Genomic DNA, 14959 nt, shown 5'->3' with positions numbered 1-14959 from the left:
AATAAGTTGTTCTTTCAATGATCTCTTTTGTCAATGTTTCAATGATCATTTGCACAAGATTAAGAAGTGTGAAGTGTCTATAGCTCCTGCTGTTGATATTTTAATGGTCTTTCTGATTGACACTTGTAAGGTTGTAGAAACACCATATTTTTAAAAGAGTTATGAATGGGTGTTTTTTTCTAAACAGTTTCACACATGTCATTGTTAGTATATGGTTCATTGGTTCTGTATATAGTGTATACTGGGTAAATGGGCATACAAGGGCCATGAGTTGACATAGGGCCATTGTTACAAAAGTATAATAATTTTCATAATATTTTTCTGATTTATTGTAAAGTAGGTTTAAAGGTGTGAGTATAGTTGGGTCTGGCTGTGTGATTTAATTACATTTGGAGTTAGGTAGACTCCAAATGGGAGTTATCAAAAGAAGCTAGGTGTAGAAATGTGCTTGAAATGCCAATGAGTAAACATGGGTGCTGGCTCAACATGTAAGGTGTGAAGGGATTTTGCATTTTTAGATAAGTAAAGGGATGTTAGTCTGTTTACAACTAGCTGGATAAGCAAGGCTAAGGAGTGTGTCTATTTTTCCCCAAAGATTACTGACAATATTGGCAACATGAAAGTTTTTATATTATGAGAAAAGTGCCATACCAAAGACATATGGAACAATTGAATTTACAGATTAAAGAGAGAGAAAGGTATATAAAGGAGAATGAAAGGCTATGTGAGGAGTGGGCAATGTAAGATCTAACAGGAGTGTGTGAAAGGGCCTTCAAGAAGCCTCTAGCCATTTGTGCATAAGTTGGCTGTGTCCAGTAACTGAAGTTGGAGAAAGCCATTTGGAATTCCACAGTGTTAACTTGCTGGTTTTGTTTTAAATCTAAAATCTAATTTGGACTGTTGCCTTAAAGGGGGTGTATAACTGGGAGTCAGGTTAATTAGGGATTTTAGGAGTTACTGTAGTAGTAAGTTATTGTAGTCTTATGTACGTGCTTGAAATCTTTTATTTTGTTAATAAATATTTTAATTTAATTTTTAAAGTCTCTAATGGTCTTGGTGGACTCATTACTTCTGAATTCAGTGCACACATCTTGTAATAAATACAAATTGCAAAACCGTTGTGATAGCGTGGCCAAGTTTCCCTTATGGATTTGGTCCGCCTGGCACACATTATCTACTACGTCATAACAGGCATAGAGATTCTGATGGGGTGCGAGGGGTAAGGGCTAGAAAGCCTGAAATGTAACTAAAAAAAGCTGAGACAAAGTCCCAGAGAACTGAGGTGGGCCTTGGAAGCAGCCTGCCTTGGCACTCAGCCACCACCGTGACTGCAACCGATCTGCTTCCAGCATCCCCCCGCCACTCCCCCCCACCACCACACTCCCCCACCAGCCCCACCGCCCCCCACGCCCCTCCACGCCGGAGTGAAGATGGGTGGCAGGGCACTTCCAGTTGCAGCAAGCCAGGAAATTTCCCAACTCAAGCTACCCATCTCGAAGATGAAAATTTGACCCTTTGTGCTTAAAATGGTAGCACTGTGTTTTTATGCCCTGACTTTGCTTCCTGAATATAATCCAGGAAGAGATCAAAATGTCTGCAAAATCTCCTTACATTTTGCACAAATGGTCTGTAAATCACCTTATCAAGAGCTTAAAATTCCTTCTGTTTTACATTAAATTAGTTCTAATGGACAGGGTTCAAAGTCCAAGCAGAGCTAAGAAAAAGTCCAGCATACCTTTTAGTACAGCTACAGCAATAAAACATTTATTTTGCCAAGAGTCAACTTTAGCAAGGTTGAAAACTGAGCCAAATTTCAACTTGACAAACAGTATCAGGATGTTGCACTCTAAATTGTTTCTGATCCTTTGCACTCTATATAATTAAATTCCACTATTTAAAGTTTATATAGCAATTTTGAGAGAGCAAATGAGTTAATAATAGGAGTTCTATTTACCAAGCAGCAGGCAACTTTTCCATTTTACCTTCACAGAGCTGTGCACATTACATACAACATAAAAAGGTAATACTAGTCTTGTACTGGAGCCAAAGATTATTCAGTACTTGAGGTACCATTGCTTCAAATGCCTAAATTTGTGATCTGATGCAAGACTTTTACAAACAAAACGATTGCAACTTGAACCAAAGTTATACTTACTGCTTTGAAAATCGCGCCAATCATCGTGCCTGAGAGAGCAGCAGCCATGCCGAATCGACCATTGTTCAGTATGTTCATGGCTACTTTAAACCCACTCCCAACCTCACTCAGCACATTTTCTGCTGGCACCCTCACATTGTCAAAGTAAACCTCAGCTGTATTAGAAGCCCTGATTCCCATCTTCTTTTCAGGAGGACCACTGAATCAAAACAAAAAACAATATGACCATCATTGTGGGAGGCACAGAATGTCATCATGATCCTTCAGGAAGTGAAGACGGCTCAAGTAGAAAAAGAAGAAGATCGGATGTTCCCTACTTAATAATTATTTTTAAAATATTGAAGTATGCAAAGAGTGCTGAAAAAAGAGACATGCTATCTCAGCTTTTCATCTTGCCCTCATGAGGATAACTCACAAGCAATTAGCAAACTGTAAATTGTAAGAGTTACACTGAAAACCAATTTAAGATTGTCAGCTGGGCTTGCAGAATGCCTTACTTACGCATGCTAGAAGCCACATATATTCACACACAGAGCCTTGTCCTTTGCAGATAGAAGGAGCAGGCGTACACTTGGCATTTTTCTCACCTAAACAAAAGTTTAGGGGAACAGTCATTCCCTGGTTCCTTCCCCAGGGCAGTGCCTTGACCAATCAGAGTCAATCTGCCTGGTCTGAATTTGAACAAAGGTGGGCAGCTAACTGCTCCATGCTGCATTCTCCATGGCAATGCCTCCACCAATCAGAGTCCACTTGCCAACCAATCAGTACTCTCTTCTCATGCAGTATAAACTGTTGTTCCACAGTTACAGTTTGGTCATTTTTTGCGAGCTATCCTGATGAGTACAAGACGAAAAGCTTCAATGGCATGTCTCCTTTTTCAGCAATACTCAAGTTCTGTATTACTAAAAGATTATTTGTAAACATTATTTCGCTCTCTTCCCTTCTCCAAAACCTCTGTCCTTACACCATCCCCTAAGAAGGCAAATTAAGTAACAGGGTAGAAAATCTCCGCCAATTCTGCCTTGTAGTTATGCGTGTGCATTTAGGGTTGGGTTTACTCAATAATTTTGCTTTTTCCATACAAAATGTCAAGGCTAGTCAGAAGCCAATTGTCACATGCCGCACCACAGGATGACAGAATGCTACTTGTGTCCATGATCCTCTGCACAACATAGTTCCCAATGTTAGCCACAGCAATCATCAAGGGTACCAAACAAAGGTCCAGCACTTCCAACAGGGAAGAAAATGTAGGGAGAATCACAATTATCAGAGTCAAGGAAACATAAACAGAATTACCTGGAAAAACTCAGCAGGTCTGGCAGCATCGGTGGAGAAGAAATCAGTTAACGTTTCGAGTCTTCATGACCCTTCGGCAGAACTGAGTATAGTTAGGAGAAAGGTGAAATATAAGCTGGTCTAAGGTGGGGGGGCGGGGGGAGAGAGAAGTTGAGGGTGGGATGATTGTGGAGATAAGCAAGCAGTGATAGGAGCAGATAATCAAAAGATGTCACAGACAAAAGGATCAAAGAGGTGTTGAAGGTGGTGATATTATCTAAGAAAAGTGCTAATTAAGAATGGAAGGCAGGATACTCAAGGTACAGCTCTAGTGGGGGTGGGGTGGAAAGACTAACAAAGTTTTAGTTTTAGATTTAAAAATAATGGAAATAGGTGGGAAAAGAAGAATCTATATAAATTATTGAAAAAAAAGGGAGGGGGGAGAAACGGGGTGGGGATGGGGGGAGGGGGAGTTTAAGATCTAAAGTTGTTGAATTCAATATTCAGCCCGGAAACATGTTGGCTGTTTGTCATCAGAGCCAGAAATGGCATACGGCACAGGGAAGTCGAACCAAGAGGATGTAGAAATCATCTTCAAAAATAAATGTAGCATCCAAGAATTTATTAAATATAGAACAGGCTGACAATGTAGAGCTAAGCAGGAACTAATAGGCTAGGATACATACACAGTAAACTGAGAATTTCTACACAATCAGCTCACAGGAACCTAAAACTGTCCTGTGCATTTGAAAAATAACAATGGGTCTGACAAAGGTCAGCTTTTCTGTTAAACCAAATTTATTTTTTTTAAATTTTCAATAAAGTTAATGAGGTGTCAGCAAGTTTAAAGTTAACTATTGTATAACATTAATAAACAGAAAATAATGGAAATGTTCAGCTGGCCAGACAGTATCTGTTGAGAGAGAAACAGAGTTAACAGTTCAGATCTCTGAGACCCAGCTGGAAAAAGTTACAGAGCTACAGTAATTTATGCTAGTGTAGTGCAGCGAAAAGGGGGAGGGGAGAAAAGAACAAAAGAGTAAGTCTGTGATAGGATGGAATATGGGGCAGATTTGGTGAACAGCAGAATCGTTCTCAGCACCTGCTGTCTGAAATATTGGGAGCAGTGGTTATGACCTAAAACTCGATGTTGAGTCAACAAGGCTATAATAGTGCCGAACTGGAAGATGAGATGTTACTCCTCAAGATTCCATTAAGATTCAATGGAACAGTGTAGGAGGACAAGGACAGAAATATCAGAGTGGAATAGAAAATTAAAATAACAAAACAATCAGAAGCTCAGTGTCATGCTTGCAGACCGAATAGGGTGTTGATTTCCCAGAATAGCGGTATTGTCACTGGGCTAATATCCCAGAGACCCAGGCTAATGCTCTGAGGACCCAGGTTCGAATCCCATCATGGCAGATGGTGAAATTTGAACCCAATAAAAATCTGGAATTAAAAGTCTGATGATAACCATGAAACCATTGCCGATTGTCACAAAAACCCATCACTAATGTCCTTTAGGGAAGGAAATCTGCCACACTTACCTGGTCTGGCCTACATGTGACTCCGGACCTACAGCAATCTGGTTGACTCTTAAATTCCCTCTGAGCAAAGACATTTAGGGATAGGCAATAAATGCTGGCCTAGGCAGCGACGCCCACATCCCATGAACGAATAAAAAAAGATAACTCTCCGAAATATAGGTCCATGTTGGTAAAAAGGCTCATGTCAATTTCTAGTATAAATCACTAACAGTTACATTAAAGTGTAGTTACCTTAAATTACAGTTCAATCTAGGTTTAACTCAAAAGGCAGTATTAGCTAACAGATAAGATGCTATCAAAAAGACAGTAAATATAAAATCAAAAGACAGTGATGCATTGATATTTTGCCACTAGATGTCTCTGGCACATTTAGTAAACCTTGCATCTAACCAAACAACCACAAATTATATTTTTATAGCACCTTTAGCATAAAACTTCACAAGGCGTTTCGCAGGAGCGCTATAAAACAAAATATGACACTGAGCCCGAAGGATATTACATTAGATGGCCAAAATCTTGGTCAAAAATGAGTATCTTGAAAGAGGAAAGCCAGGTAGAGAGCTGGAGGTGTAGGGAGGGAATTCCAGAGTGTGGGACCTAGGCAGTTGGAAGCACATCCACAATGGTGGAGCAATTAAAATCAGAGATGCTCATGAGGCCAGAATTAGAGGAGTGCAGATGTCTCGAAACGTTATGGGGCTGAAAGAGAATACAGGTATAGGGTAAAAGTTTGCAGATAAGCGATTATACATTTTGAACTTTTGCTTTGCTTGAAGCCAATACTAAAGGAGTATCCAAATTTTTGTTTCCATTGGCCTCAAAAGTGAGTCATGAAGCCTGAACGCCATGTTTGACAGCTAAATCCATGTTCCTGTTAATTTGCTGTCCTGGAAGCAGTTGATACTAACAGAGTCTTGGCATTCTAGCTTAGGATTTATCCAGACATGAGGCAGCAGCATAAAGAAAGCTCATTCCATAACTCCTCACCCACAAAATTTGAACATTGCAAACCAGAAAATAAGAAGTATGTACAAATAGGACAGGGGTGTGTCCAGTTCAAGGGCCAGATTGCCAGGACACAAGGGCGTATGTGGCCCACAGTTTGGAGCGTGTCATCGCTGAAATGGGGAGAAAGATGCACAGGAAAATTCATTTCAAAGTTTTACACTTACAAATTGTGTGTCAATTCTATTTTACTTCCCCATATTCTCAGCAATTACCTCAATGATGATGTCAAGGCTAATTGCATTATTTTGTCCAGCTCATAGGTATTAGTAAGGAAAGCAGCAGTATATACTGTGGCAAGGTATAGATTCCGGTTATTCAGATTTTGTGCAGTAGGTTTTAATGATACATTTATTAAATGTTGAAATGGCAAGTCCGCTATGATTTACTTACTAATCCATTGTGATCACTTATTATTGATGTCGATGTCAACCTTTGGTAGAAGTATGAAAAGATTTGAAGGAAAAATGGCATCAACAGTCAAATATATAAGAGAAGCAGATTATAAAAGCTCCCACAAACTTTCAAGTGAACAAGAACTTATGAATATTACTAAGTATTCTCAATCATTTTTGACAATTAACAAATGATGGATAATGCTATAATGGGGAGGATAATGGATGCTTAATCAAAGAACCACTTCTAAAAGAATGTTCATCAGAAAATTGAGATATAAAAGTTACTTTAAATTATTTTTTCACTTAACTGAGTCACCCCTCCAAATTTTCTTTCCACAATAAATGCTGTGATCTTGTCCTTCTCTTTTCCAGTGTGTTTATCTTTCACAGCAGTTTGCGCAAATACTGTGAAGATCTCTGCCATGCCCCCATTACTGAAAGAAATTACGAAATAAATAACTTATGAAAACATTAAGTTTCTGAGCAATTAGGTCTCTTCTCCCTGTCTAAAATTGTTGTTACCTACAGCTTAACACTTCAATGAGGAGTAATAACCAGTCAGGCAACTGAATTTTACATTCCAGCAACTTCACTGGATCTAAAGCCTTAAAGCACCCAAGACAAAAGGAATTAAAGGTCATATTAAATCCAATAGATTAAGAAGCCTGGATTTTCCTTTTTGGAATGGAGTTCCCTTGGCACAGTGCTTCCAAATTCACCACTGTGCCCAACCCAGCCTCAACCATAGATCAGAACTCATAAGAGATGCAATGCAAGCTCACATTGGGATTCCCACTGTTAGGATTAAGGAGAACTCCACCAGTGCCAGCTAAGGAATGCCACATATTCTGTACTGGGGAGACTACTGCAGCTGCAGGTGCAATGAGAAACTTAGTGCAGTAGAATGAGGACTCCCACTGTAGGTTTCATCCAAGAGTGAGGCCATCAGCAAGCAGCTAAGTCATTGGCGCATTTGATGGAAGAGGAAGTCACTATAAGACCTTTTCTATCCCTTTGGGTAGTTACTGTTACTTTTCAGGACTTACCAACATCTGATGCATGGTGCATCCAAAGAACAACGCAATTGTCTAATCATTCAACACTTGCAACACTGATCCTGACAATACAGTTAACACTCACCTAATCCAGAGTTTGCCCCCATTCAGAATGTAGTGTTCACCCTCCTTCACAGCAGTTGTTTTTATAGAAGCTGCATCGGATCCACTGGCTGTTTCAGTGAGGCAGAAGGCAGCTATTGTTTTACCTACAAATGGATAGTCATAAAGGAATAAAAATGCTTCAGCCAATAGGAAAAAGAAGTTAATTGGTTTTGGTATGTTCATTCACATTTGGGATCTACGTTGAAATCCAGCTTAGTGGGATAAAAAGCCTTTCAGTCCACTAGTGATGAGCTTCCTTTTGGCAGTCTTAATCCAGTTCCTGCAAGTGTAAACCCATGACACAAACTGCTTCCAAATGATACTAGACTCACGAGCTCAAATACAGGAGTCATAGAACGGTTAATTTGGCAATCATAAAAATGTAAACACTTAAGTGGTGAGGGGAAAAGTAAAGGGAATTTTTTTTCTCTGCATGTTTTTCCATAATTTTCTCTTAATTTGCATATCAGTGGAGGTCATTGGATAATAATCAGGAGAATGAATGGTGAGCAATCTGAATCCTCTCCCAGTGGATTACATGGATGAGGAGGTTGAGGTAGGGGTTAGATGGTAGATGAAGCAGCCTTGCTGGGCTTTTCCTATTCTTCCTCACTTACCTACCTTCCTCCTTACTCACCTCATTGCCCAAAAAATTTACCACCCTAGATGAAGTCAGTTAATTCAGCTCAGAATCAGGATTTATCCATTCAGTCAATGCAAGGGATTCCAAATTGCACCGTAAAATGATGGACCTATAAATATATGTTTAGGTATCTCTATTCTCATGGAACCCAACAAAGATGTTTGCAAGAGCTGGGCCTAGAGGAAATCCCATGGCAACACCATCTATTTGGGCATACATGGTTGTGATTAATACTGAACTCAACTGCGCAAGTTGCTAAGTTCATAAGTTCAATGAATACTGATTCACACAATGGTGGTGGGTGTAGATCGCCATGATATAGTGCTGCAGTGCATACATCTATGGCTTCCTTAAGTGGAACATTGGTGGATGAGAAACATGTCTTCAATGGAATGACACCTAACCTCCTTCCCCTCACATATTTCCGATATGTGGATGATACATTCGCTATATTTAAATCCGCAGCTGCATGTAATAATTTCCTTACATGTATAAATGAGCTCCACCCTGCTCTCAAATTCACCTTTGAAATAGAGCAGTCAAATGAACTCCCTTTCCTTGACATACTAGTTGAGAAATCTGCCAAGGGGTTCTCTACCACAGTCTACCACAAGCCTACCTTCACTGGTCAATATACGCGTTGGGACTCTTACAGTTCCACACACTGTAAGATTGGTCTTATAGGCAACCTCATAAATAGGGCCTGAGACATTTGTTCACCATTCAAGCTTGATGCTGAAATATCAAAGGCATCCTGTGGGATAAAGGCTGCCCTGATCAGATCATTTAGCGCTGTAAATCACGCAAACTCATGAACAGGCCTAAGGCTGTCACTTTCGGCCCTGAAAAGTGCCCAGTCTACTCAGGTTACCCTGGAAGGACAAGGTATCTCAAAAATTCGAGCAACAGGTGAAGCTAGCTGTTTCATGCTGCTGCTAAGCAGTAGTAACACGAGTGGTGTTCGTCACTAACAGGATGCTGCCGTCAAGCCAAAAAGACGTTTCACCTATTGCACAAATGAGTATTGTGGTAAATGAATTTCAGGGCCAGTGTGATGCTAGGTATGTAAGCCGTATGTCCCAAAGGCAGGTGGATCATATCAAACAGCATGTCCCAGCCACTTTTTGCAACAAGCAAAGTACAGACCGTACCCACCCAGCCCGTGCTTGCAAAATTCAATACACAGTATCCAACATTACATGTGATTCTGCGATTGGACAAAATGAGCTAAATAATCATCAGTGTGCTAAGAATTACGCTGACAACCAAATTAAGATTGTCAGTTGGGCTCACAGTGTGGTGCATTTGTATGTACTGGAAGCTTCATATATTAATACACAGGGTCCTGTTCTTTGTAGACAGAAAGAACATGTACACACATTGCGCCTGTTTCTGCTAAATAAAGTAAGTGACAGCCTTTTGCTGATTCATTCCACAGGGCAATGCCTCAACTAATCAGAGTGCCTGCTTTAAATTTCAAACAATGCTGGGCAGTTAACTGTCAGTCACCATCAATTGGTGCATTCACCATGACAACACCTCTACCAATCAGAGTCCACTTGTCAACTAATCAGCACTCTCTTCTCATACAGCATAAGTTGTTGTTCTCCTTTATATTGGTATTCTTACAAAGTGTCCTGATAAGTACAAGATGAAAAGCTTTAACATGTCTCTTTTTTCAGCAATACCCAAGTTCTGTATTACCAAATGACTATAAGAAACAAATTATGAATGAAAATTAATGAGCCATGACCAGTATGCACCTTTCAAAGTACATAATACTTACATACAGGCATCTAGCCCTTAATACATGTGAGAAGAATGGACTTGCTCTTATCGCCTCAACCAATTTATTTATATAAATTATATAAATAATGTATCCATTAAACAAGAGGAAATGAAAGCACAATGCTTATATGTAAATAACATTAGATATCCTTTACCCTAGGAATCCTAAATGAAACTAGTCTCACCTACCTGAAGCGAGGTCAGGCAAATATTTCTTCTTCTGCTTATTAGTGCCAAATAATAAGATTCCTTTGAAGCCAATAGATTGATGAGCCCCAAGGGTAATGCCCACTCCAAGGTCATGAAGACCAACAATCTCCACCAGTCTAGCATACTGTGAAAGTGTAGAGTTGAAATTTTAAAGCACAACAGAACTCAAAATAAATAAACATTTGCAATTCATCATATGTAGAGGAATCAAAAAATAGTTAATGATAATTATACTATAAGACCCTTAACATCCTATACGCTTGCTGAAGAGGCAGCAGGCAAGTAAGTGGCAGATTTTCCTTCCACTTTGGCCAGATTGTACAACTGAATCGCTTTCTTGCAAGAAGATATTTGTGCACTCACAAGACCAGAAAGACAGCTTAATGCCTGGCGTGTGGGCCATCGGAGATTAAAGTTTAAACTTATTCCTAATGCAATCAGGCAGAGTCAACATGGTTTTGTGAAAGGGAAATCATGTTTGACCAATTTATTAGAGTTCTTTAAGGACGTAACAAGAAGAGTGGATAAAAGGGAGCAGTGTATGTAATGTCCAAAAGCAATTCTATAGGGCACCACATAAAATATTACTGCACAAGCTGGTATGGGGGTGATATATTAATGTGGATAAGAGAATTGGCTAACTAATATGAAACAGAGATTCGGGATAAATGGCTCATTTTCAGGTTGGCAAACTGTAACTAGTAGAGTGTCACAGGGATCAGTGCTGGGGTCGCAACTATTTATGAGATATATTAATGACTTGGACGAAAAGACAGGCTATATTGTAGCTAAATTTGCTGACGATACAAAGATAGATAGGAAAGCAAGTTGTGAGGGGGACACATTGAGCCTGCAAAGGGATAGAGATAGGTTAAGTAAGTGGGCAAAAATTTGGCAGATGGAGTGTAATGTGGGGAAATGTGAGGTTGTCCACTTTGACAGGAGGAACAGAAATGCAAAATATTGCTTAAATCAAGAGAGACTTCAAAATGCTGCAGTACAGAGGGACTTGGATGTCCTTGTACATGAATCAAAAAAAGTTAGTATGCAGGTGCAGCAAGTTATTAAGAAGGCAAATAAAATGTTGGCCTTTACTGTAAGGGGGATGGAATATAAAAGTATGGAAGTCTTGTTACAACTCTACAGGGCATTGGTGAGACTGCACCTGAAGTACTGTGTACAGTTTTGTTCTCCTTACCTAAGGAGGAACATACTTGCATTGCAAGCAGTTCAGAGAAGTTCACTAGTCTGATTCCTGGCATGAGGGGTTTGTTTTATGGGGAAATTTTGAGCAGGTTGGGTTCATATTTATTGGAGTTTAGAAGAATGTGGGTGATCTTATTGAAACATGTAAGATTCTGAGGGGGCTTAACAAGGTAGATGCTGAGAGGATGTTTCCCCTCTCGGGGAATCTAGAACTAGGTGGCATTTAAAATAAGGGGTCTCCCATTTAAGATGGAGGTGAGGAGGAATTTCATCTCTCAGAGGGTCATTAGTCTTTGGGATTCTCTTCCATACAGAGCAGTGGAGACTGGACAATAAACATATTCAAGGCTGAGTTAGACGGATTTTTGATCCATGGGGAGTCAAAGGTCATGGGGGGAGCAGACAGGAAAGTGGAGCTAAGGCCACAATCAGATCAGCCATAATGGTGTCCACAACATAAATTATGTGGGGTGGCCAGAATAAGTTGTTGTAGTGACACTTGAGTGTAATGGATCCCAGGGATGGAATCTCTGAGCTATTGTAGGCAGTGAATTTGGCGGTGGTTGGTTGAATCATCGCTTATCACTTGTGTGTACATACATTTCAGTGTGCTAAGTGGAAGGATACTTGCACCTGCACCAGTATCTAGATTTGCAAATAAATTATGCTGTCCCTGCATCTGTGGGCATGTAATCTGGATGGTGGCAAAGGCTTATTTTGGGTACCACTGTGGCAATACATTCTTTGATGTTCACCGTGCTGAATGTCTGCACATTTTTTGTATTGATACTCTGGTTATCCTCATCATCTAACCATGTTGCTTGGCTGGACATTTCATAGATCTTGTTTTGATGCTGTTTGATACACATTCTTGGTTGTTTAGAATGTTGTACCTGTCTGGCCTCTGTGGCTTCTCATGATGTTGAACCGTTTGTTCCAGCCTTTGCTTCCTGCATTGGCACTGTCAATGTCCTCTGATGCCACATACCGTGCATGTATACTTAAAAGCTGGGCAATTTCTGGGTGTATGCGTGAGGCCACAACACCCACATTGATTACTAGGCTTGCCCGCATTGGCTATCGTGTCAATGGTGGATGAATTACACTTGGCTGTAGGCTCTATCTACCCGTAGTATGGTTTCATACATGCATCTGCTATGCAGTGGCGCTTCCATGCTACTTTCTTTGGGTCTTTTTGGAACGTTTCTATTGGGATATATGCCATCACAAGCTTGATTATTCTTGGGGCTAGCTCTGACGTCATAAAGTCATAATCATGCCCCTTGTCCCTGAATCCACTTATGAAATGATCAATTGTCTCTGTCAATTATTGCTTAAAAGACATGAATTCCAGATGTTGCATTCTGAGTTTCACTTGTAATTGATCTTGAGTATTGACCATATTTTATCTGGATTTTTAAGGTCCTCATCCAACAGACCTGAAGTCTGTTCAGATTGTTGAGGGCCTTGTTGTCCATAGCAATCTTAATGGCTTATTTACCTGGTTCAGAAATATTGAGGTCCAGAAAACATAGCTCTACACATTGTCGGAACAAGATAAGTAGAAGGCCTATTGCCTTTCAATTTAGTGGAGATTTTGTGGTCATCCTGTGGCTTTTTTCAGGATTATGAAAATTATCTGAAACAGGACAGCTATTCAGCGTTTTTCTACAGCCCTTCAGAAATTGGTTTGACTCTGAGTTGCAGTACATTAAGTAGCCACTGCCTAAGCTGGGCATAGGTTGTTGTTTGATTGTGGCACTGTTGAGCTACTTAATTCAGCTCTGCCCACAAAGCAGTAACATGGGTGTGAAAACGAATTGCAGGCTTCAAAAGCAAAATTAAACAAAGAAAGGAGACTCTTTTTACAGCCTTCCTTGAGCTATTGGAGCTGTCACTGGATGGACTCTTCTTTCCTAGTCCAGTCTGCAGTGTTTTAATCTCCCCCAGACCTCCTGTAGGAACAGCAAGCAATAATAATGGATTCCTCTATCTGTGGAATACTTCTCAAAGCCAGACCCTCCAGAGTCAGCTATTTAATCTCTGTTCCTGCACAAACTTTATAGCAGGTTGACTTGTACTAATTAAGCACCCCCAAATTTGAACACCCCTACTAGGATGTGGTGATTGCTGGCTGAAGTGAGGTGTGATGTCCCAGAATGAAGGTATGATATATAGAATTCCTACAGACTGCAGAATCTCTTACACACAGTGATTTAGTACTTGATAGTTGTCTCACTTCCACACCAATTGTTCTTCTGCATGCGAAGTCATCACAGAATCACAGAATGATACAATACAGGAAGTGGTCATCTGGCCTGTCATGTCTGCTGGCTCTCCAAAGGAGCAATTTACCTAGCGCCACTCCCTGGCCTGCTCCCCATAGCCCTGCACATTCTTCGTGCATAGCAATACGTTTCAAGGGCTCTCTAGTCTTTCATCTGCAACCTTCGCATGGAACATCTCTCCCAAGCCTTACTTGAACAAACCCCTTATTACTTCATCCTCTCTGAAGACTTTGGCCTCCCAGCACATCTACTTGTTATTGCATCAGCTGTCTGCTGCCACCTGGGTGAATGCTTCAGGTACTTGCTTTCACCCAATGTTGTGAACCTTATTATAGGAGAGATTGACTGGGAGAGGCAGGCAGAGGTTGTCCATGAGCTAACCCCTTTCAAGGAGCAGACTATGGAGCTCCTGGGAGGTATTCTATCCAAGCTGTTGGTGATAGAAAGCTGTTCCAGTACCTGAATTTGCTCAAGCACTTTAAAGAGCCAATTTGTCATTAAACTCTGGAGCTCTATCTATCTTGTTACTCTCCTTGGGTACTGCGCACCCATTGTTAGCTGTTTTCCTCTTTTTTCTGGATTCATCACAGTACTCAGGGGCAGGTAAACAGGAAGATAATGGTGAAGCAATGAGAAACAAAGAAAATATTTGGACTTCTGGAAGATCCTGCTCCATTAGCCCTAACAAGCCCCAGCCTCTCCCCATTCCCCATCACTGACTTCTATCCTAATCACCAACTCAGATACTTATGCCTGGGCTAAAGCTGTGTTTTCCTTTTCCTCTTCCTCCTTCCATCTAGACAGCCTATAGAAGATTTGGCATAGGTAAATCCATGCTGCTCTATTGTACCCTTTACCATAGGTAAAGGTCAAAGTTTGGAAGTGCTGAGCATCCCTTTCTGTCAGTTTAAAGTCCGGTTCATTAGCTCTCCAAAACAAATAAAGAACACTCTAAAATATGCCTAGATGTAAACCCTAGATGTGGGCAAGATTTTTCATAGTGCACCCTTACGAGGAGCACTTCTCCAAGGCTCAGCTGATTCTGACATGCTACTAAAATGACTCTGGATACAGGCTACGCAAAGTACAGTTGTGGCATTCCAACATCTCACAAGAATTTGTTATTTATTCATTGGCTGGCTAGGCCCTTCAGAGCTGAGTGGGTTTGCCAGGCCATTTCAGAGTCAACCATATTGTTGTTGGTCTGGAGTCACATGTAGGCCAGATCAGGTAAGGATTGCAGATTTCCTTCCCTAACAGACACTAGTGAACCAGATGGGT

At 40.6% G+C, this 14959-nt stretch overlaps 1 protein-coding gene across 7 annotated transcripts in view; it reads right to left on the bottom strand.

Moving 5' to 3' along the window:
* The window catches only part of LOC144693909 (very long-chain specific acyl-CoA dehydrogenase, mitochondrial-like), a 92093-nt gene that overhangs the window by 32265 nt on the left and 44869 nt on the right, over positions 1-14959 (bottom strand). For all 7 annotated transcript variants that reach the window (XM_078564112.1, XM_078564119.1, XM_078564115.1 and 4 more), the window contains 4 exons: positions 10164-10308; positions 7524-7647; positions 6692-6817; positions 2156-2354 (listed from right to left, as the gene is read on the bottom strand). In XM_078564112.1, the coding sequence (XP_078420238.1) occupies positions 2156-2354; positions 6692-6817; positions 7524-7647; positions 10164-10308 (594 nt within the window). The remainder of the gene's footprint in view (positions 1-2155; positions 2355-6691; positions 6818-7523; positions 7648-10163; positions 10309-14959) is intronic.

This window comes from Cetorhinus maximus, chromosome 19 (genome assembly GCF_964194155.1).
Source record: "Cetorhinus maximus chromosome 19, sCetMax3.hap1.1, whole genome shotgun sequence".
NCBI classification, from domain to species: domain Eukaryota; kingdom Metazoa; phylum Chordata; class Chondrichthyes; order Lamniformes; family Cetorhinidae; genus Cetorhinus; species Cetorhinus maximus.
Note: the sequence above shows the minus strand (reverse complement) of the source record. Positions and strands in the feature narration are given on the sequence as shown.